Source organism: Cornus florida, unplaced genomic scaffold (assembly GCF_030987335.1).
Source record: "Cornus florida cultivar Cherokee Brave unplaced genomic scaffold, ASM3098733v1 CherokeeBrave_3.0.0_Hap2_Chr01, whole genome shotgun sequence".
NCBI classification, from domain to species: Eukaryota; Viridiplantae; Streptophyta; class Magnoliopsida; order Cornales; family Cornaceae; genus Cornus; species Cornus florida.
In genome coordinates, this window is record NW_026775571.1 from 26,005,671 (window position 1) to 26,028,301 (window position 22,631).

The following is a 22,631-nucleotide window of genomic DNA, read 5'->3' on the forward strand; positions in this document are numbered from 1 at the left end:
ACTCCTATGTAGCATCGGAAGAATGAAGTAGATTGATCCTCACTCAGCACGATTAACCTCTACTCCTGACGAATACCTGAAAAATAATGGTGGGTCAGGCCCACAAACAAGTTCTACTCTACTACAGTCCAAGCAGAGATCCGATACACGTATACATCCTAGTCAATCCAACAGTAACTAGTAGTCCGTATATATATATATATATATATACACACACACTAAAGGAACCTCACTAGACTATAGGGTTGTCTCAACCTGAATAGTAGGCAACACGCAAAAAGCACATATAGTGGGCATGAGTACCTAGACCTACTAGGGTACACAACTACACTATATCTAGTTACACATCCCTGGCAATATAAGCACCCTAACCACTGATCCTGAGACTCAAGCTCATATCATGGCACCATACTTATATATATATAATTTAGTAACCATCCTATCCAGTATAAATTAATCCTCCATAAGTCATTCAACTTGTTCAGCTGACCTGACTTGAATATAAGTAGAACTTAACATTTTAGTTAATCCATTCCCTTATATAATAAATTAATCCTCCATAAGTCATTCAACTTGTTCAGCTGACCTGACTTGAATATAAGTAAGACTTAACATTTTAGTTAATCAATTCCCTTATATAAAATAGGTAGGACTTAACTGATAAGTTAATCCGTCCCTAGAATGCCACCGTCCCATACCGGTGCATTAAAACACATAATATAACAATTGATGTAACGATTAAGGAAATACATCAAATAATCCAAAAATAACTATGATAATATGATATCAAGTTATCACAAAATAGGAATGACTTATTATTTATTTAAGCTTCCTATATCATATGTCCTACACAAATTGAATCTTATACATGATGATATTTTATTATACCGGCAAATAAGCATTTTCCGTATCCAATTCATCCTACACATTTAATCTCAATTGCTTAAACATATTAAAATATTAAATTCATTCGTTTGTTTAAAACATTCAAATAGCAAGCATCATTATGATTGAGTCTATTTAAATTTATTTAAACCCAAACTTAGTTCCTATTTAATATTCAAGAATCCTAGGCATGTTTCTACGTTCCATCATTCCACAGATATGAAAAATACATAATTTAAACATGTAAAAATTCACATAAGAAATCAAATCAAAATCATGCATTTTACCAATTCATAACACAAGAACAGATATGAACCAATTTTTTGTGTTTAATAAATCCTGGAATTTCTTAGGCATGTACAGAAACACGAATCAAAGGGAAAGAGATAGAAGAAGAACTTGCCTTAAACTTTCGGATTGAAAGTTAAACTTCTTCTTCCTTGATCTTATCTCTAAAGGATTTTCTCCTCCTTCCTTCCTCTTTCTCCTTCTCTCTCTAACTCTCTCTCTCTAGAATATATTACGTGATATATTTTCACTCCTTTTTCAACCTATAGTTGTGTATTTATAGGTTAAATAATAACCCTATTCCTTTTCCCAATCCAAGTCAACTTAATAAAGAAAAATAAAAAATGAAAATATTAAAAAGGTAACTTAAAATATGTTACGTATATAATCTATGTATATCCTTATTAATTAAATAAAATATATACATTAGATTATTTATTAATACTAAAGTTACCATAATATTAAAAGGTAACTTAAAACTTGTTACGTATATAATCTATCTATATCCTCATTAAATAAATAAAATATATACATCGGATTATTTATTTATACTAAAGTTACCATAATATTAAAAAAGTAACTTAAAACATGTTACGTATCCTTATTATATAAATATATAAAATATATACATCAGATTATTTATTAATACTAAAGTTACTATAATATTAATAAATTACTTTCTTTTTTATATATATGTATATACATATATATCTATATATATACATATAGAACTATCTATGGGTAATTATCCATACCCATCCAACCTCCTATCAAAGTAGTCCATGGGATCCAATTAGTTAGCCCATTACCACTAACCATAACCATAAAATAAAATAAAATAAAACATTTAATCATTTAATTTACAGTTAATTACAATTAATCAAATACATCATTTAAGCACACAATCTAATTAAACAAATAATACAAATAACACCTAGACAAAATACAAATAACACATAAATAAGTAGCCAATTAATCAAGTAACACTTAATTCAATTAAATACATAAACAATTAGTCAAATAATCAATTAAATAATTAAAAAATACAATAAAAATAAATAAATAAATACCGAGACTATCCTTTTAAAATTAGGGGTATTACAGCTTCTGTCGTGACCCTCTGCCACTACCAGTGCCTGTTCGCTGACTAGGACAGTCTCGAATCAAGTGACCCTGCTGACCATACCCATAGCAAGCCTTTAGAGCTGATGAAACTGAAGACGATCTCATGAGACAACTGGACTTGTAATGCCCAGGCTGCTGACACTGAAAACACACGACTCCACTCTTGTCAAACCCAAGCATAGGAGTGGTAGGAGCGGATCTTACAGACTGTTGCCCTTGAAACTGAGACAAACCACTCTTGTTCTTTTTCCAAGAAGATCCTTTTGAAGATGGCCCTGCACCTCTCTTTTGCTTCCACTGTTCCCTTCTTGCATCTTTATCTTTGAAATCAACCTCAAGCATCAAAACCCTCTCTACTGCCTCAGAATAAACTTTGACAAACTGTGCCGTTATCAACGGCCTCATCCTATTATTAAGACCGGAAACAAATTTCTGAGTCTTATCAACTTCATCTCTTACCATTTCCGGAACAAAGCGAGAAAGTGAAGTGAACTTGTTCTCATACTCTGCCACTGACATGTTGCCTTGGATGAGGCCAAAAAACTGGTTTTTTAACTCCTATCTTTTAGAAAGCGGAAAATACTTCTCGTAAAATAGCTCCTTGAACTTGTCCCAACTCATTTCTTCCACCTTGTGCCGATTAGTAACCATCTTCCACCAAAGTTTGGCGTCCTTAGCAAACTTGTAAGTTGCTAGGATGATCTTCAGGTGATCCTCTGTCACATTCATTGAGGTCAACTGAGTTTCAACTTGATCCACGTAGTCGTCTGCTACCATTGGATCCGCACCGCCCTCAAACATTACTAGCATCAATTGAGAAAACCCCTTAATGATCTTAAGACGCTTCTGAGCCGGCGTCTCCTCAACTTGAACTGTAGGTTGTCATGCCGACTGTGATTGAGCTGCAATCGTTGCCCTCACGGCACTTTACAACAAACGATTCAACTCCAGTGCCACAGAACCTTCACCCACTTCTACGGATGCTTCAACATTATCCCTCCTTGTGGGGACAACTCTCGGGGGAATCAAGTCCCTAAGAAATGTGTCCTCATCATTTAGCTCCTCCAGATTAGAGCTAGAGCTCTCGCCAACATCACCCCTAGTCGGCCTAGGGCCAACTTCACTGGTTTCCTCACGCCGTAACATCGTACTATAAAATGAGAAAATAGCTCAAAAACATGATGCTAAGGTCCACCGTGGACGACTCAACATAAAATGATGACGTACCAACACTTAGCATGCATAACTATACAAGAAACATTTTAATGTAACATTTAAGCACGTAAGCACATAAGCAATTAAGCATGCTTGTTCAAGAAATAAAACACGTAGCAAGTAGTCACGTAAACAATGCAAACAACTTCCCATGCAACTCTATGTAGGCCTTTACCCGTCGGCCTATAGGTTTTCGAACCAAGGCTCTGATACCATTCTGAAACGACCCAAATCCTCAAGGATCCGGATCATTAAACGGGTCTTTACCAGAATCATCTAAGGGTAATACGGTTCTTTCACGTTAAATTAAATATTTAAAGTCCAACATGGACGAGATGGTAATTTGCCACAATCCAATAATTTGAAACTCAAAGGACACAATAGTCATTTACTTGGGTCTTATAAAAAATAATAATAATAATAATAATAATAATAATAAAATCCGGAGCAATATACCATTTTCTGGGGTTAAATTTTAATTATTGCATTATACTGAGTCATATAATGTGTAACAAGTACACTTAAGTGAGTGAGTAAGGGCAAAATGGAAAATAAGCCACAATTGATTACTACTGTTGATGTATACACATCACACGTCAGCTGGTTTGGGTCATGTACAGTGATGTTGCCCACTGCCGAGATACCGGTCGACGTGTGGGAAGCTACACGTCAACTGGTTTAAGACGTGCACAGTGAGATAGCTACTGCCAAGATACCGGTCGACGTGTGGGAAGCTACACGTCGACTGGTTCACCCAACTTGGTCGAAGTATGGGATTTTACGTCGACCGGTTTGGGTTATTTTCACTCAATTGCCACTGTCCAAAGAAAAATAGAATATACCACTTTTTGTAACCAACCACTCACGCCACAACACTCACGTACGCATTCAAATACATTTTAGCATCAACAATAACAATGACCATAATGTTAACATAATTTACCACACGTTAGTTAATCCTTTAGTGTAATGAAAAGTCAATTACATTTTCCCTAATGGCTACACACAAAATGGGCCTAAATATATCACATGTTACAAAACAATACATTTTTAGTCAACATTATACAAAATTAGGCCAAATTACAAAAGATAGCAAAAAAGACATTTTTCTACTCCAAGCTAAGGCACGGGTGGATTGTCTTCCACTATTTCTTTTCCGTGTCCTAAAAAAATGTTAAATAAAGGAGTGAGCATAAAGCTCAGTAGGTGGCACTTAAGACACGTCTCTTGTGTCCCCGTGAACCTATAACAAAGAATAAAACAATGGGAATGGGGATCATACAATATCGGGATATTGCAATGCAATGGAATGCAATGCATGCCGATGTCACTCCCCATTTTCACTTTCAAACTGTTAATATAACCCGCCCTTTGGTGACCTCGCAGCGACATAAGAGAATGATTGGCTAGTGTCCCTGACCCTTGGTACCCCTGCGGCGTCATTATGGGCCCAGCTAGCTCAACCGCGCTAGGGCAATCTCCCTAGTTCCCTCTAGGCTATATTAACACTCCGGCCCTTTAGTACCCCCGCGGCGACTGGGTTTTCATAAAACATTTTAAACAAAAACTTCATCCCAAAATCCCCTTTTTCATTTCAAAACGATTCCTTCCATGCAAGCCCAATGATATGCATATGTGTCTCGTGCTTTCATTACAACAATACTAAGAAATTTCTCACAACACCATTAAACATATTCTCATACTTCATTTATAGCATGTTAACATCATAGTAGACTTAAGAACTCACATAAAAGCATGCTTATTATACAACTTAAATTAATACACATCTTCATATATTCATACATGTTCAATCAAGTCAAAGTAAACCATAATCAATACAATTAAGCATGCTAGAACACAAATTAAGTAAATTGACTCACTAAAGCACAAAACTTCATGGATTAAGGACCCCTACCTCTTAGAATGTGAAAACCCTTAAAATGGTTTCAAATTTCAAAAATCAAAGGGAGGCCCAAAGCTGAAATTGTTGGTACTCAAGCGTAGAGCTCGTGTGCTCTCCGTTTTACCTCAAACAGTACTCAAAAACTCCAAGTAATGAAGGAGTAATCAAGCTCCAAAGTCTTGATTGAAAAAAAGAAAGAAAAAGCAAGAGAAAGAGAGTTGCGGGAGTGAGAGAGGTGAGACTATGTATGGTCTCTAATTTGCTTCAAAAAGGCTAAAGTGGGTCCCATCCCCTTTTCCTTTATTTTCCCTTTTTCTTTTCATTTTAATACACCACACATGTACATAAAATACACCACCATAGGAATGCTACATAATTTACATAGAATAAAATGTATGAAATGCAAATGGACTCAACTAAAATCCCGTACGCAAAATGTGAAATGACGAAAATACCCTTGCATTAACGGAAGTCCGGAAAAAAAAAAAAAAAATGCTGAAAATTGGAAACATCACAAAACCTTAGTAGTGAGGGGACCAAGCATCGCTAGATGGAATATACCACATTGGACTGCCTGGGTCGATTTGCCAAATTATGATTATTGTCATCGTATATTGGGTGGCATCATGCAACCCATCGTTTTGCCCCCAATATGATGGACAGGTAGGGGTGCAACTTGGGTTGGGTAACCCGAACCCAACCTAATCCAAGCCCAATTTTTCATAGGCTTGGGCAATTACTTTTACAATTAAGGCTGGGCTTGGGTTGAAAAATCTCAACCCGAATTTAATTAGGGTTGGGCTAGGGTTGAAGTGCTAACAACCCGAACCAACCCGAACCCGAATTCTAATATGATTTTCATATATATTTTTAGTTTTAAATACATTATATATAATATTTAAAATGATTACTTTTTTTCTTTCCAATTTCTTTTGTTAAATCTTAACTTATTGTATATTAACATTTAGAAGAATTAATTTTCTAAAAATTTGTTTGCAATTTATTAAAAATCTAAAAAAAGTTTTTAAACTTTTTCTTGTTTAAGAGTAATTTAATCTAAAACTAATTCAAGATCATATTAAATTTTCGATGTAAGGATTAGCCATATGAGTAATCTGAATTAACCCGAAATTTTTATCCCGAATCTAAGCCCGAGTTGCAAGCCCGAATTTAAAAGTAGAATGATGTGTTGGGCTTGGGTTGAGTAGTTAAGATTAAGGATAGAATTAGGGTTGGACTTGGGTTTAGTATTTTATATGGTGGATTGGGCTCAAGTTATACCTCAAACCCATCCAACCCGCCCGAGTTACAGCCCTATGGACAGGTAATCATGTTGTAGAGACCCGTCTTTATATAAGAACATGGAAACCCATTGTCAACTGATGACTTTGGGATGGTTTTCATGATCGGAAACTGTCGTCTTGCCGTCCGAGCCAAGTCGCGTCAGGATTATTATTTCTTCAAAGAACTAATGGTTCCCACAGACGGCGCCAGCTGTTGATGCGAAAATCCTCGCGACTCGAAACGACAGCGTTTACCTGCAAAATAAAAGGACGTCACCTCGAATGGCATCGGTGGGGTGCCAGCCGAGAACCCTCCGATGATCAAGTTAGTACTTGTAATCGTATCACATAATAATTATGTATATTCTGTTTAGGGGTTTTTTCTCGTACCTTCTTTAATGGCTTGGTGCCATATTTATGGCTGTCGATTGGAATCAAATTGGTCCCGCGGGAGATCCGCTTGTGCAAGATCAGAGGAGATCGTTTATTGCCAGATTTGTCGGGGAGACAATTTACTCCTTTGACTTTCTCAAATTGTGCCAAGATTATCCTCACCCTGTTGAACCACGTCGTCATTCATTATCCTAGATAAGAAATATCATCATTCTTATTTGATGGAAATCGTTATCTCTGATAATAGAATATGTCGAAGAATTCTGACGGCTGGTCAAGGTAGGTTATTTTTCCCTATCAACTACTATCTTTATCCATCCTTTAAAATAAAATAAAATAAACATTTAATCTAGCAAATAAAATTACAATTAATTCGCATCAGTTAAACACACAATTTAAATAAACGAATAACACAAATAGCACATAGACAAACGGTCAATTAATCAAGTAACACTTAAATAAATTAAACACATAAGCAATTAGCCAAATAATCAAATAAATAATTAAAAATGCAATTAAAATAAATAAATAAATACGGAAACTATTGTGATACCCCTCGGATCCGAGACACGGGTTGATCAAGCCCAGCCCAAACCCGAGGGATATCAAACAATTAATATGTAATTGAACACAGAATACAAGATGAAATAAATAAAAATAATAAGCTGAAAGAATGCTAATTGAAAATCCTTAAAAATAATATAATTCTTGAAATTTGTTAAATCCAAACTCCATAGGTTTACAACTTGGGAATCCATCCATTGGACCCCTTATTAAAGATTCTCAAATTGAAACTGAAATAATAGAAATAAAGTCTAAAGCTAACATAAAGAAGATTCCTACATAGTCGGAGGAATGAATATCTGTATCTGCTTTGCACGTCCAAGCTCTAACCCTGGAACTGGCGAACACCTGAAAAATAAAGAAGTGGGTCAGGCCCACATGCAAGTCCTGATCTACTGGAATCCAAACAGTAATCCGATACGCAGATACATCCTAGAAAGACTCAACAATATCTAGAGTAGTCCATATAAGTATATAGTACACACTATAGGACGCTCGCTAGTTCAGTAGGTCTGTCTCAGCCTGAATAGAAGGCAACATGCGAATACGCACCCTAAGGTGGGCATGAGTACCTAGACCTACCAGGGAACAACTTCTATGTCTAGTTATCCATCCTAGGTGATATACGCGCCCGAACCATGGTCATGAGACTCAAGCTCATACCATGACACCATATAATATATATATAAAGTCCGTACCCCTCCTAATACAAAATACCATCCATCTGTGTAGTGGTCTGATATAAGTGTAACAAGACCATCTTGAAACCATAGTGGATCATTCAATTCACAATCGATATGACCCATATAGGTGATGGACTTAACCATTGTGATTAATCCATACCTTATTCTAAATTTAGGTAAGGCTTAGTGTCTGAATTAATCCGTACCTAGTATGACACCGTCCCATACCGGTGCATACCATCCTCCAGTTTACATAGTTAATAACACAGTGTATCTATTTATTAACCACATCTCAGAATAAGCATAAATATAGTTTAGCATGTATACAACCAATTTATGTATCCAATATAACATTTAGATATCCCATTGCAGTTCTTAATAACCATAAAAAAAAAAAAAAAAAAAAAAAAAAAAAAAAAAAAAACTGTACACTTAGCTCCTCCAGTTAGCGTAGTTGACGAAAACAGTATCACATACTAATCAACTATACTCCAAAATTTGCATAAATATAGTTTAACATGTGTATAACTAAATTATGCATCCAATAAAAATTTTAGAATCCCAGTTCCAGTCCTTTAAATTGACAAATCAAGATTATACAATTCATTTTTCCATATAGTACCATAACTGATGCATTGTATGTCAAATTGTAAACATCAGTTAATTCCAACTAAGAACACATATATTTTAACAGTCATATGCTCTTAACACAACTGATAACATGATTCATAATTTAAGATCATGCAGTAAAACCAATTGCTAAAACAGTAAGCAGTGTAATATACATATTTAACCATTCACCTACTAGCCCTCTATTTGATCTTAAATTAATTCCCATCCTCAATAACTAAATGTGAGCTTGCTTCTTAACATTATTATAAGTCTCAAACATATATTTACAACATTCAGTAGCTTCAAACAGTTCCAGAAAATTCAATTTCAGCCAAACGAACCACAAAAATCAGTTTCTGGACCTTTTAAGAGAGAGCAGGCTCTAGAAATTAAAGAGCCTGCTCTTTGTTCCTTCAGAGCCAGCTCTAGGCTCCTTAGAGCCGGCTCCATAACAACTAAGAGCCGGCTCCAACCTTCTAGGAGCCGGCTCTAAGGGGTTTTAAGAGCCTGCTCCCTTTTCCCCTTAGTAGCTTCGTCCGTTTCGTTGTCTTCTCTGATTTCTGTGAGTACCGGTTCTTGTAGTAACTTTTAGTGCATGTTTTGAGGTCTAATTCAGTTCCAGATTGATTGTAAAACAATGATATACCATCAAAACTTGAATTAAAAATAAATTACTACGCAACGGAGCAAGGTTACAGAACTACAGTTTATTTACTATCTTTCTGAAATAACGAAGAACAGGTTCAATTCCATGAATTTAAACATTGATTAAATATGCATAAAGGTTATAATTAAGCCTTAGTTTAATCCCTGTAGTCTTCCTAAACATGCACAGAACACAGATTAAAGAGATAGAGAAGAACAAGACTTGCCTCTGAGAGTTTGAATCAAAAACTCTAACTGTAGTCTTTATAAACTCCGGCAACGTCAACTTCTTGTTATCAACCTCCGCCACTCCTAGTTAAGACCAGAAATCCTCCTTGAATCTCTCCCTTAATCTCCTAAAGTTTCTCTCTGTAAACCACACAAGCTCCCTCTCTGTTTCTCTGCCCTCACAACTCTCTGTATGACTCTGTTACTGAAGGTGGTGAGCAGGGTTTACAAAAACCCTAGGCAGACGTATACCCATATATTTATAGAGTTATACCAAATCCTAAATTAATTCAAGCCCTAACTAATTCCTAACCGGCCCATAGAACTTAATTAAAACCTGTGTCGGCTAAATAAATTAAACCCTAAATTATAAAACAGTTAATTTACATAAGCACGTAATTAACAAAACTTAAGAAACATAATTAAATAACCAATTAACCCAAAGCAGTTTTATTTAAAACAATTAATTCACGAATAACAAATAATCAAGCAAATAATTAATTAAACAAATATTTAAAACAATTTAATTCAAGTAATGCAATTAATCAAGCAAATAATTTTATTTAAACAAACAAAATACAATTTAAACAAAAAATTTAGTAAAACATACATAAATAATTTAAATAAAGTCCAGGACTATCCTTTTTAAAATTAGGGGTATTATAACTATTCTTTTAAAATTAGGGTATTACAACAGTGTTGCTCGAATCTGCCCGAGCAAGTTGTAGGGATCAAGCGGCGGCGTCATAGGCTTGAGCCGCGAATCTGCCCTACGGTCTCTTTCTGACGCCGCAAAACCTGATCTCTTTCACGGCGGCTACTAGTCCAGATCTGTTGGTTTCTCTGGCTGTGTTGTCGCCTTTGTCGCTGCAGTTGCACCACCTTCATCTTAAGACTTTCGTTTTCTCTTTCAGTTTCTTCAAGTTCATCAAATCAATCATGAGTCTAAAAAGAATTAAGGTTTTTAAAGAGAGAAAGTTAGAGAGGGGCAGAAATACCGGTCAAAGGTTAGAGAAATAATGAAAACAGAGGTTATTGTGGTATTTCAAAATTTAGTTTACATAGTTATATTAGTAATTTACACTTTTTATGTATTTGTTGACAAAGTCAAAGGTTAAAATGGCCATTTTCTCGGATAGAGGGGGTGTATACGTAAACTTCTGAAACTTCAGGGGGTGTCAATATAAACTTGTGTATTGACCGTTCGTTGAATGACGTTGACCCAAACCTCAGGGGGTGTGAGTGCAAATTACCCTATATTTTTTTGGCAAAAGTGCGGAGCTAGGGGGCTAGGGCCATTGCCCCCCAAACTTTTTTGAATTTTTTTTTTTTATTATCCCTAATTATTAATTAATTTGTAAATTTTGTCCCTAAATCTATTAAAAAATTTAATTAGCCCTCCAATATTTTTAACACATATATTGACCAGCCAAGCCTTTTTGAAATTTCTATTAATAACCCCTAAATATTAATTATTTTGTAAATTTTATTCCTATATTTTATTAAAAAATTTAATTGGTCCCCCAATTTTAAAAAAAACACATATATTGACCCAAAATAAAGAGTTTGAAAATAAATTTAGTTTGTCTCTCCTTCAAATTTAAAAAATTTTCAACTTGCAATCTTTTAAGTATACTTCTAAAAGCTCAAATATTATGAAACAAAAATTTAAGCTCATTATTATTATAGTCATTTTTTTTTTTTTTTTTTTTTGTAAATAATAATTATAGTCGTTTTCGCAACCATTTGTTATTTTATTTATATATACAAGTACAATATCTATAATATTAATTCAAGAGAGAAAAAAATAAATATAATAACTAATATTCCCTCATGTTTAGTAAAAATGTTGGAAACAATTTTTGTCAAACATTTTTGTAAATTAGTATTTCCAAGAAAATATCAAAATTTATATAAAAATATTTATTGGTAAGTCCTAGGAATATTTGGAAAGAAGATAAACTAAAGTATTGTAAAACTTTCTATATGCTAATAGTTTTAGTTGTCACTTTCTAAATAATAAATTTTATAACTATTTGTATTTTGGTTAATAACTCAATAATAATCTCGTTGAATTTAAAATAATTTTTTTGACTTTAAATTCATTATATTTTTCTAATCTTTTATCTATATATATCCTTCCCAAGTGAAATCAAATTACTTAATTTTCTTCTTTCAAAACTTAGATTTTTAAAAAAGTGAAACAATTTATAAAGGAAAATTGATTTTCTAACATTGTTTATTTCTTTACATTTCTTCTCCATAATTTTCTTTCTAACGTCATTTTTTTTCTTCTTTTCTAAGTAGTATTTTTCTCATTTTTTTATTTCCTCAAGGTATATAATATATGACTAGTATTTAAAAAATATATATATATTACAATTGATTAATAATTTTTTTTTTAATTTTTGTTACATAGTTTAAATCCGCCCCCAACCTTAATTTTTTGGCTCCGCCCCTGGCAAAAGTGCAAAAAATTTCCCAAAACTATCCTAGTGTTGCAAAATGCCCCCTGAATTTTTTTTTTTTTTTTTGAGCCCCTTAACTTTCCCAAAGTAAGCTACTTACCCCAATCCCCCAGAACTATCCTAGAGTTCCAACTTTCCCAATGTAAAGCAACATACCCCCCTTGAGGGAGATTTCCGGCTCATGTGGTTTGTACTTTTACATAATGCCATTTTTGCCCTTAATATGACCCTTGTACCCATTTGACTATAAAAACTCTCTCTATTAGAAACAGCTCTCCAAAAAAAACGGTTTACAACAAAAATTAGTATCTTTGTAATCTTCTGATTCTCTACAAGATTTGAGCAACAAAAAAATGAATAAATAATTCCAAGTTGATCGGTGAAATTCTCAATCATCATACTGTAATAAGCTAAAAGATTGTGGTATAATTGAACACTGTTATATTGTCAAATAGCTCCATATAGTCATATATCTCCTCATTTTAAATTCATAAATATAATGCCCTCACATCAATACAAGGCATAATTATATCCATAATAGTAAAATATCATAATTATTTTCCTTATATGCTGAAATTTGACATAAATCCTTCATAAATGTGTGAAGCTTTAATTATGTCCATAACAGTAAACATCCTAAAAAAAAATTCATTGCCCTGTTCTTTAAACCCCCTTATATTCACATCATAAAAAATAAATGCTAACATTTTTTTTTTTTTCATTTTTAATTAGACCTTAATGACACAAGTTATCATTGACACTACCCTCTACTGAGTATTTTTTGTTACACTTGTTCTTTCTTTTCATTTTTTTTTTTTAACTCCATATTTTCTTAAGTGGGAATGAAATCCTTTTGATAAAAAGCGGAAATCGTAAAAAATAAATGCTAACATTTTTTTTTTTCATTTTTAATTAGACCTTAATGACACAAGTTATTATTGACACTACCCTTTACTGAGTATTTTTTGTTACACTAGTTCTTTTCTTCTTTTTTTTTTTTTAACTCCATATTTTCTTAAGTGGGAATGAAATCCTTTTTATAAAAAGCGGAATGATTTTGTAAAAATAATTATTATTCAAGAATGATCAGGAATGATCATTCCAACTTTAAAATTACTTACTAAATTAAAAAATGAAAAAAATGATTTCTTTCTCGCTGCCAAACGTCTAAAGGTTATTGGATAAGTCTTAAAGTGCTGACGAGTATATGAAAAAATTGGCGCATTGATAATTACTTTAATATTAATTTCTTTTTCATCATATACTATTCGAATATATTACATTCTTGTAACTAAGTCCGCCTAAATAGTTTTAAATTAAATTAACCTTTTAAACAATGAGCTGGCTTATATTAAATTTGGATTGCCCCTTCAAGTTACACATACTAGAGCAACACTACTAAATTGGTAATGAACCTGATAACCTTGTGCTTTTAGAGGAAAAATGAAAAAAAAAAATCAATCAAAAAAGTTATTGCCTTGTCCATAATGACAGTAACTTAGATGGCATAAGTTTTCCAAATGAAAAGGTTGAGCATTGGAGAGACATTATATATATGCATACAATGGTGTGTATTTGCGCTTGAAATGTTGGGAAAAAAAAATTGCTACAAATTTTACATTGTAACACGTATCTCATTGTTGTCTTTAGGCTTACTTTTATTGATACCTCGAGATTTGGATAAATCTAAGACACCTTTCAAAAATTACTTTCATATTTTACTATAAAAAATTACTATCAAATTATTCATCACTTTTTTTTGTTAAAAATGTGTGAAATGATAATTTTACCTCCATTTTTTAATCCATTTTAATTCAAAATATCAGCAAACTTAATGAACAATTTTGCCATCATAAAAATATACATATATACATATTTATTATCATATTTAACTTACATAGCATTTTTTTTCCCTGAATAATTACATAGCATATTTAATATATAGTTTCTTAACATATATATTTAAATAAAAATTTATATATAATATATATAATATTTAAACATATTTAATATAAATAAATAATTTTAAGTTTAAATTTATAATTAAATTAAAAACACATGAAATTGAATACTATAAATATAAAGTTTCTGAACATATATATTTAAATAAAAATTTATATATAATGCATTTAATTTTTTGTTATATAGAATATTTAATTTTTTTTAACATTATTATTTATGTAAATAATTAATTTTGGACTTAAATTTGTAGCATATTTAAAGAAAATATGTATATATTTATATATATATTTAGTGAGAAAAGAAGGAGAGAGATTTAGGGAAAAAAAAAAAGAAAAAGAAAAAGAAAAGAAGGAGAGAGAAAGAGGGGGTAGAAAAGTTATTTTATACATAAAAAAACCCTTTCATAAAGTGCTGTTTGAAAACTCAATTGACCGCTTAATTTTAAACGTTTATTTAATTAAGTGAGTTTGATAGAACAATTTGAATATTACTAAAATATCACGTAAATTAAATGCCACTCAACTGAGCGCTTAATTTGAATGTTGAACGCTAAAAAATTATAAACATAAAAAATTATTTTTTAATTAAGTACTAAAAATTTTAAATACTTAATTTTTAATTTTTATCAAACACAGAAAGTCAAAAGAATAATTAAGTCATTTTACATGCAAAAGTGATATGACTCGATTAAAAAATAACTTTTAGGGTTTGAGTAAAATTGTCTATACACTTACAATGTGAACCTATACATGAGATTTGTCCTCCATATATACCAAATAAATATTAGTACTAACTCATCTCCTTCGACCAAATCAGACATCCCCCAACCATTGTCAGCATATACCTTCGTGTATTTGTTTTACTTGGATTATTCCCATATTGCAAACAACGAACTCTGTAAACAAAAGGACAATAATCTATGACGTACCGAACATCCAAGCTCCGTTACTTTTGTAAATCACGTTATTGGGTTTATCATGCTACCAATTAAAATAACAAATCATATTATTTAGCCTTAAATTGCTAATAAGATTGGAATCCAATAAAATGCTGATGATAAATAGAAAATTTATTCTAAGAAATTTAATGTATACGTTATTATCTTTTCTTAGTTATGACTTTGTAAGAAATGGAAGAAATTAAATTCAATCATTTCAATTATGTCAAATTACTAAGGTCATATTTGTCTTTCACAATTACTATCATATAGAGATGGAGATTAAAGTAAATTAATTTATTTACGTTCTAAAATATTCTTAGTGTGTGTGTGTGTATATATATATATAGTTTGTATGGACTATAGAATGATATGTAATCAATAAATTTATATATCTATCTTGTAAAGAGCGGTGAGAGTTAATTTGGTTCAATAAAATAAATTGAAAAAAAGTAATTCACTGTCTAAATAGGTCAATGAATAAGTTAAAAGTGGTACGAGATGATTGAAGGTGACTTTGTTAACTTTATCAAATTAGTGGTGACAAAGTTTGACACAACCTGTTAATATAATACGAGTTAAGCGGATTTAAGTTGATCTTAAATGGGTTTAGGTTATAAACGGGTTGACACGATTAACTCATTTAGTTAATCGTATCGTGTTTGATTTGAGAGGTTCAACACCTGTAATCCATTTATACTTGTTTAACTATATGTGTCCTAACAAATTTTTATTTAATTTTCAAAATAACTATTTAAACTTGTATCTTTTAATTTATTGTTTTGTAGATTAGAGATTAACTTATATTTTTTTAGTATTTATTATTTGATTGAGTATTATTAATAATTTAAATAATATAATGTTTCGTTTTATTAAATAGGTCATTAAACGGGTTATATGTATAATTCGTTTAATAAAAAAGTCAAGTTAGTATTGAGGATTTCTGATACGATTATTAAATGAGTCATGTTCGGATTAAGATATTTAGTAAAATATCCTTAGGTCGACACGATACGATTACGACCCCATGAACACGAATCATCATGGCATTCAAACTTCAATGGACGTCATTGTTAAAAAAAAAAAAAAATGGTCAACATATTAATATCAATTTTCAAACCATATCAAATAATGTACTATTATATAAAAATAATAATGTATTAATACATTTTAAAATTTAAAAAACAAAACAAAAACACTCCTGCCAAATAGATTTTTTGTTTCAGCAATTTTGACAACATTCGAACTCTGCTAAATATGGTTTGTTTTAAAATTTCTTAAAATGAAAGATGCTGTCAAATATGTTATACATGTTTCTATTTTCGAAATTCCCATTACAAATTTTTGCCTCCAAACATGTTTTCATTTTCAACTCAAAATACTTTATAACAAAATAATTGTTTTATTTTAGGATAAAACAAAAAGTCAAAATCAAAGCACATACCAAACATCACCTTAATATATCAAACAATTTACCCTAGTACCAAATAAATGCCGTATAAAAACTTCTCCTTTGACCAAATCAGACATCACCACCATTGTCACTATATATATGTGTATATCCGTTACTTGGATTATTCCCCATTTATGATCCATTTCCCCAATGCAAGTTACTCACTCAGCATTTTGCAAACAACGAACTCTGTAAACGAAAGAACGATAATCTATGGCGTACCGAACATCCGATCTCGTTACTTCTGTAAATCCTGCTCATGAGTTCGATCTCGATGCGTTGTTTCGCTATTCATCAGCCAATGTCCAAGACTTCCCTCTCTCTCCTTCTAAATTCGCCGTCTCTCAGGTCGAAACCTCTCTCTCTTTGTTTGGTGCTGAGAATCTGAAAGAAACAAATTGAGGTTTCAAAATTTGGGCTTTTTCTTTGTTTGAAAACTCAGAAACCCTCTACTCAATTAATCTTAATTCAACTCATTTAGGATTAGACGAGGTGTAAAGACTTGAATTTGAAGTGGAATTCACTTATTTTTTTATTTATTATTGATTTTTCGTAACAACGGATTATTAAAATTTGAAATGTCTGATTGTTTCTTTTCTTTTTCAAAGAATTTTTTGTTCTGTTTTTGATCTTTCTTGATTGGGTGTTATTGTGAGTTAGTTCGGGCACGGTCAGTCGAATCCTACGTTTCTCATGGAAGTTAGTTCAGGCTCTTCTGTGAAGCGATATGTTCTGAGAAAGAAGCCCTCTGGGAAGTTACTACAATCTGCTCATGCCGTCGACAGAGAATTTCAGGTATACAGTGTGTGTGCATATATATATATATATTTATATTCTTTTATGAAGGGCAATTATATTTGTGATGCACTGAAATAATATGTGATTATGCTAAAGAGTAACATTACTTAACGTGAAAATGGCAATAAACTGAAGTTTTTTTAAAATGTAATGTATAAGATTTGCAATGTGACAGGTTCAACAGGCACTGGGTGTTCATACACAGGTTCCAGTTCCTAAGGTATTCTGTTTGTGTACGGATTCGAGTCTTATTGGAACTCCATTTTACATCATGGAGTATTTGGAAGGACGCATTTATCTAGATCCTACATTACCTGTATGAACTTTTACTCTGACACTTTATTTTAATCCTGTTTTTGTTTTATAAATTGAAGTTCTACTGCTGTTGTAAATTGGCTCATCAAAGAGACAATATTTAGGCACTTTGTTTCATTTTCATGTTGGATTATGTCATTGATGTGTTTGATCAGGGTTTGGCACCTAAGCGGAGGAGGGCACTATACAGTGCAGCTGCCAGAACTTTAGCTTCTCTACATTCTGTTAATGTGGATGCCATTGGTCTAGCAAAATATGGGCAACTCGGAAACTATTGTAAACGTCAGGTGTGTGGATATTCTCAAGATTTTAGGTAACCTAGTGCTCTTATATTTGTTGGTTAATCGTGTACCTTGAAATGGACTGTGTAATTGGCTAGAATTTCATAGAATGAGTTAGAGGGATCTTTAGAAGGAACCTCTGGTACTAGTGGCTCTGTCCTTAAATAAGAAATTTTGGATGAATGTAAACTGATAGCTTGAGTGGACTTATGTTGTGCCATGGGATATTGTATCATGCACATATAATATAAAAAGACTTATTGGAGTTCCTTTAATAAATGCTACAATTTTATTAACTTATAATTATGATTATCAGACAATGTGGGTCAATTGATCAAATTTAGGCACGTCATTTTTAAGAAATGTCTGAAATTAGGGGAATTCTCTTACTGTAAGCGACATATAATATTGACTTAAAATTCGCATGAAGAGATATTGTCGGATAAACGGCAAATGGGGTGGGCATAGGATATGTGTAACAAGCATGTTATAATTAAAAATTATTACATTATTGTACATATAATTCCTTTTTTTATGTTTGTTACATTAGTACTTCAAAAATTTATGCAATGCCTTCATTGAATACTTGTTACACAAATACATTATTATTTTTTTCAAAAAAATAAAAAGAAAGATATTTAGGCACATCCCTTTCTTGGGTTTGAGGATATTATAAATCCAAACTTTTGGACACATACCCGTATCCGAGACATGTTCTTGAGTGCATGTGATATAGTTCTTCCACTATATGCTACAACTATTATTGAGTTTGGTTGCCTGTCTATTATCCAGCGAACTAGATCTTTGGTTATATAATTGTACTTTGTAGATAAAGAACGTCCTAAACTAATCCATTTCAATCCTCTACCATTTAAAAATCCCAACACATTTTGATTTTAAGCTACTGAAATTTCATACATTTAGGGTTCTGTACCTCCTAGTATTCCATTTAGGTTACAATCCATTATCCACCAAGACATTTTCCATATTAGATTTCTTTCCGTTCAGCACCTCACTCATGTTACCATTCTAGTTAAATAGGATCCTCGATAGATGAAAAGGGCTGTACGAAGTACGACAACGGTGCTCCAGCCATCGTTTGTATGCTGAGGTTACAAAAAATTCCTCATAATTGAGTAATAAAAGGTGACGAAATCAAAAAGCAGGTTTGATTTTGAGATGGATGAACAAGGCATTTGGCAAAGGAGAGAGGCTTTGCAATGCTGTTTGGTGGGGAAATTTGATATAGAAGTTGGAAATCTTACACAAATTGAAGAGTAGGCAACCGGGCTTGGAAGGTAGCATGCGGAGTTTTAATCTCGCTTCTTGCCAAATACACTGTTACTATTTCTACTGCCATCTCATGTTGAAGCCATTAAGGTTTGATGGAAGGGACGAGGAGATGTGGGATGCTAATCTAAGATTGGATGTCTAGTTGTTTATTAAGATCACGATTATGGTGTTTTTTTTTTTTTTTTTTTTTTTTTTTTCTAATTAAGATCACGATTATGGTTAAGGAGGGTGAATCGATCCTAGAGGTGGTTTTGGTGTTATAGGGTCTTCGTTTCAGAAGAGAAGTTGCCCAAGACTGTGAGCCTCAATGGTAGATATGAGAGCTCTCTCATAAAAGAAGACGAGTGGTGGTAGATGCAACGATTGGTGGGAAGAGGATATGCAGGCAAAAGAAAGAAGATATTGTGGGGAAAATGCGATGGGAAAGAGGGGGGAGTGGGGATTGTGGGGAAAGAGGACATGCAAGGGGACATGTTGCATAAGCAGGTGGACGTGTGGCGATGAATGGGGTGCATCTGGTAACCACTTTAAATTTAAAAGGGGGGAAAGGTCACGTGTGTTCGAGGTGGCACTTAAATCTAATGTGGGCCTTGATTGCAAGTTCCACTATGCAAGGTTACGTGTGTATAAAGGGTAGATATGGGGATGAACGTGACAAGGAAGGAAGGGTGTTGCTTTCTATGTCAGAGAATAGCTGGGGCCGATTGAGTGGTAAAATGATGGAGCCTTCATTGTTTGTGTGGGAAAATGGGTGCAACTTTGATTGGACAAGGAGAGTGCAATGACCCATGGAGGATTTGAAGGTGCATAGTGGGAGTACTGTAGCTTGAGGGAAGGAGACACAAAGGAAAATTAGAGGGATGGCACTGCCAATGTACTAGAACACAGTTTAGAGGATGGATACAATACCTTGTCAGAATGGCATGTGGAGACATCCTCTAATGGTGAGAAGCAAAATGGTTGTGATGTCATTCCCCTTGCTACTGGATTAGAACAAAATATGATGGAGTAGGAGGAGGTGCAATCTCTGGTTGTAATGGGGTTTGGAGAGGAGGAGGAAATTTTGATTAGTGAGGGTAGAATAACTCAAACTGAGGAATGGATCACAGCATTGGAGAAATTAGTAATTGGGACTGACCTATGAGGGACGCAAAGGGAGGCTAAAGCTATGTTCCAAACAATCTAAGGTGTGTAGAATACTATTATGCTTCTTTTGATATGCAGAATGGAATGAAATGCAAGTGGGAATGGAATGAGAATATGAATGCAATGGAATGGTCATTCTCATTCCCATGCAAATATGAAATGATAATGACCATTTTAGTGTTTTGTTGGACCAATTTAAAACCTAGAATGGAATGAATCTCAAATTGAATTGTCCAAAATACCCGGTGACAAATAAATTAAATTAATAAAATACCTTTCTCCTATAATTTTTTTTCAAAAGAAATAGGGTGGTGGGGATGGCGGCGACTTTGGTAGTGGAGGTGGAATGCGAAGTGTTGTAGGTGGTGATATTGGAAGGCGGTTGTGGTGGCGGTGGAAGGTGGCAGTGGTATAGGTGGTGGTGGTGGAAGGCGGTGATGGAAGCAGTGGTGGTGGTGGTGGTGGTGGTAGTGGAAGGAGGTAGTAGTGTAGGTGGTGGATGTGGAAGACAATGGCGGCGGCGATGGCAGTGGTGCGATGGTGGTGGAAGGCGGCGGCTGCGACAGTTGTAGCAACGCCGACAACGGTGTAGGTGGAAGGCGACGACAGTGGTGGCGGTAACAGTGATTGTGGTGGTGGCAATGACGGTGGTGGAATGTAGTGGAGGTGGCGGTGGCATGGTGGAAGTTGGTGGCTGTGGCGGTGGCGTAACCGTTGAAGGCAGTAGAGATGGCGGTGGTGTGGTGGTCGAGGTGGAAGGCGGAGACAGTGGTGGTGGTGGCAGTGAAGGTGGTGGAGGAGGATGGTAGTGGCAGTGGTGGTGGTGGTTGTGGTTTTTTGACTTGGAATATGAGGGATTTTTGGGAACTTAAATTTTTTTTTTTTTAAAATTTAATTGGGAATGGAATGGCCATTCCACAGGTTTAGTTGTGGAATGAATTTTCATTCCAAGGGAATGGTTAATTCGACTTTAAATTTTATACTAAACAAAGGAATGGTTGGAATGGGCATTCCATTCCTGCGTACCAAACGCAGCATTAAGGGAAGCCAAGGCCTTGGAAGGAGGAAGGGAGGGCTATGTCGGGGTGAGAGGGAGTTAAGAAACTTCGTCACATATGTGAATTATGATAATAGAAGTGGAAGGGAGGGAGAGGGTGGAAGGAAGGGGGAGCTGAGGTTAGTTGTTTTTCCATGAACCTTAGAATAAGATTTTGGTATATTCACGGTTTGAGCGACCCGGACAAAAAGAAGGCGGTGAAGATGATGGTGAGAATGTTGGAAGCGCAGGTGGTGTGCCTAAAAGAATCCAAATTGGTTTTGCCTACTAGGGATATTATCTAGAGTTTATGGGGAGGTATATATGTTGAATGGGTGGCACCTGATGTGGTAAGTATCGCGGTGTCACGGGTCTAAAGTTTCAGCACCACTCTAGCTAAACCCGTGCGGCACCAAGGCGTTGCTTCTACCCGCGCAAGCACTTGATCAGCCTAACTCTCGTGCACACCTTAGCCAACACACTCCCCTCGTGCGCTTACTAGTGTTGTAGTGGCCCTCGCCCCTCACTCTTGGCTTGCGCACTCACACACACTTAGGCACAGTTTGATTGGCAAGGAAAGGGTACTTTTATTACTTCAAAGAATGTTTTGTACAAGGCTAGCCACTCACTCTCTACAAGGCTCTCAAGACTCACCCCAGGACTTGATGACTCCAAAATGAAGTCCTACTCCTATTTATAGGCATCCCCATCCCTAAGGACTGCTAAGATGCATTCTAACCAACGGTGGAGATCGATTCTCTAGAATCTTTTCCCACCTTCGTTACACTTCCATACACTTCTACAAGTATCTACACATTTCTACAAGATTCTACACAATTCTAGAATACTCCATACTACTCTAGATAACTCCGGAAGACTCTAGAAACTCCTTTCGCCATGCAGTTGCCATGCAGCATCCTACTCAGCGCTTGTGTGTCGCCTGCGTGGCATAACCTCCATCGGTGGGGCGTGACAGTGGGCAGGATTTAACGCTTTGGGATAAGTGGTGGTTATCTAAAGTGGAGGTGGATAAGGGGGAGATGGACCAGATGGTCTATATCTTGTCTATTCTTTATTGAAGAAGATGGGTAAAATGAGGTATTTTTTGGCTGTGTATG

General features: G+C 34.2%; 1 protein-coding gene across 1 annotated transcript in view; it reads left to right on the forward strand.

The window, feature by feature from the left end:
• The first annotated feature begins 16,733 nt into the window (after positions 1 to 16,733).
• The window catches only part of LOC132293933 (probable acyl-CoA dehydrogenase IBR3), a 35,312-nt gene continuing 29,414 nt past the window's right edge, over positions 16,734 to 22,631 (forward strand). The window contains exons 1-4 of the mRNA XM_059791603.1: positions 16,734 to 16,992; positions 17,305 to 17,439; positions 17,618 to 17,758; positions 17,913 to 18,044. Of these exons, the coding sequence (XP_059647586.1) occupies positions 16,858 to 16,992; positions 17,305 to 17,439; positions 17,618 to 17,758; positions 17,913 to 18,044 (543 nt within the window). The 5' untranslated portion in view covers positions 16,734 to 16,857. The remainder of the gene's footprint in view (positions 16,993 to 17,304; positions 17,440 to 17,617; positions 17,759 to 17,912; positions 18,045 to 22,631) is intronic.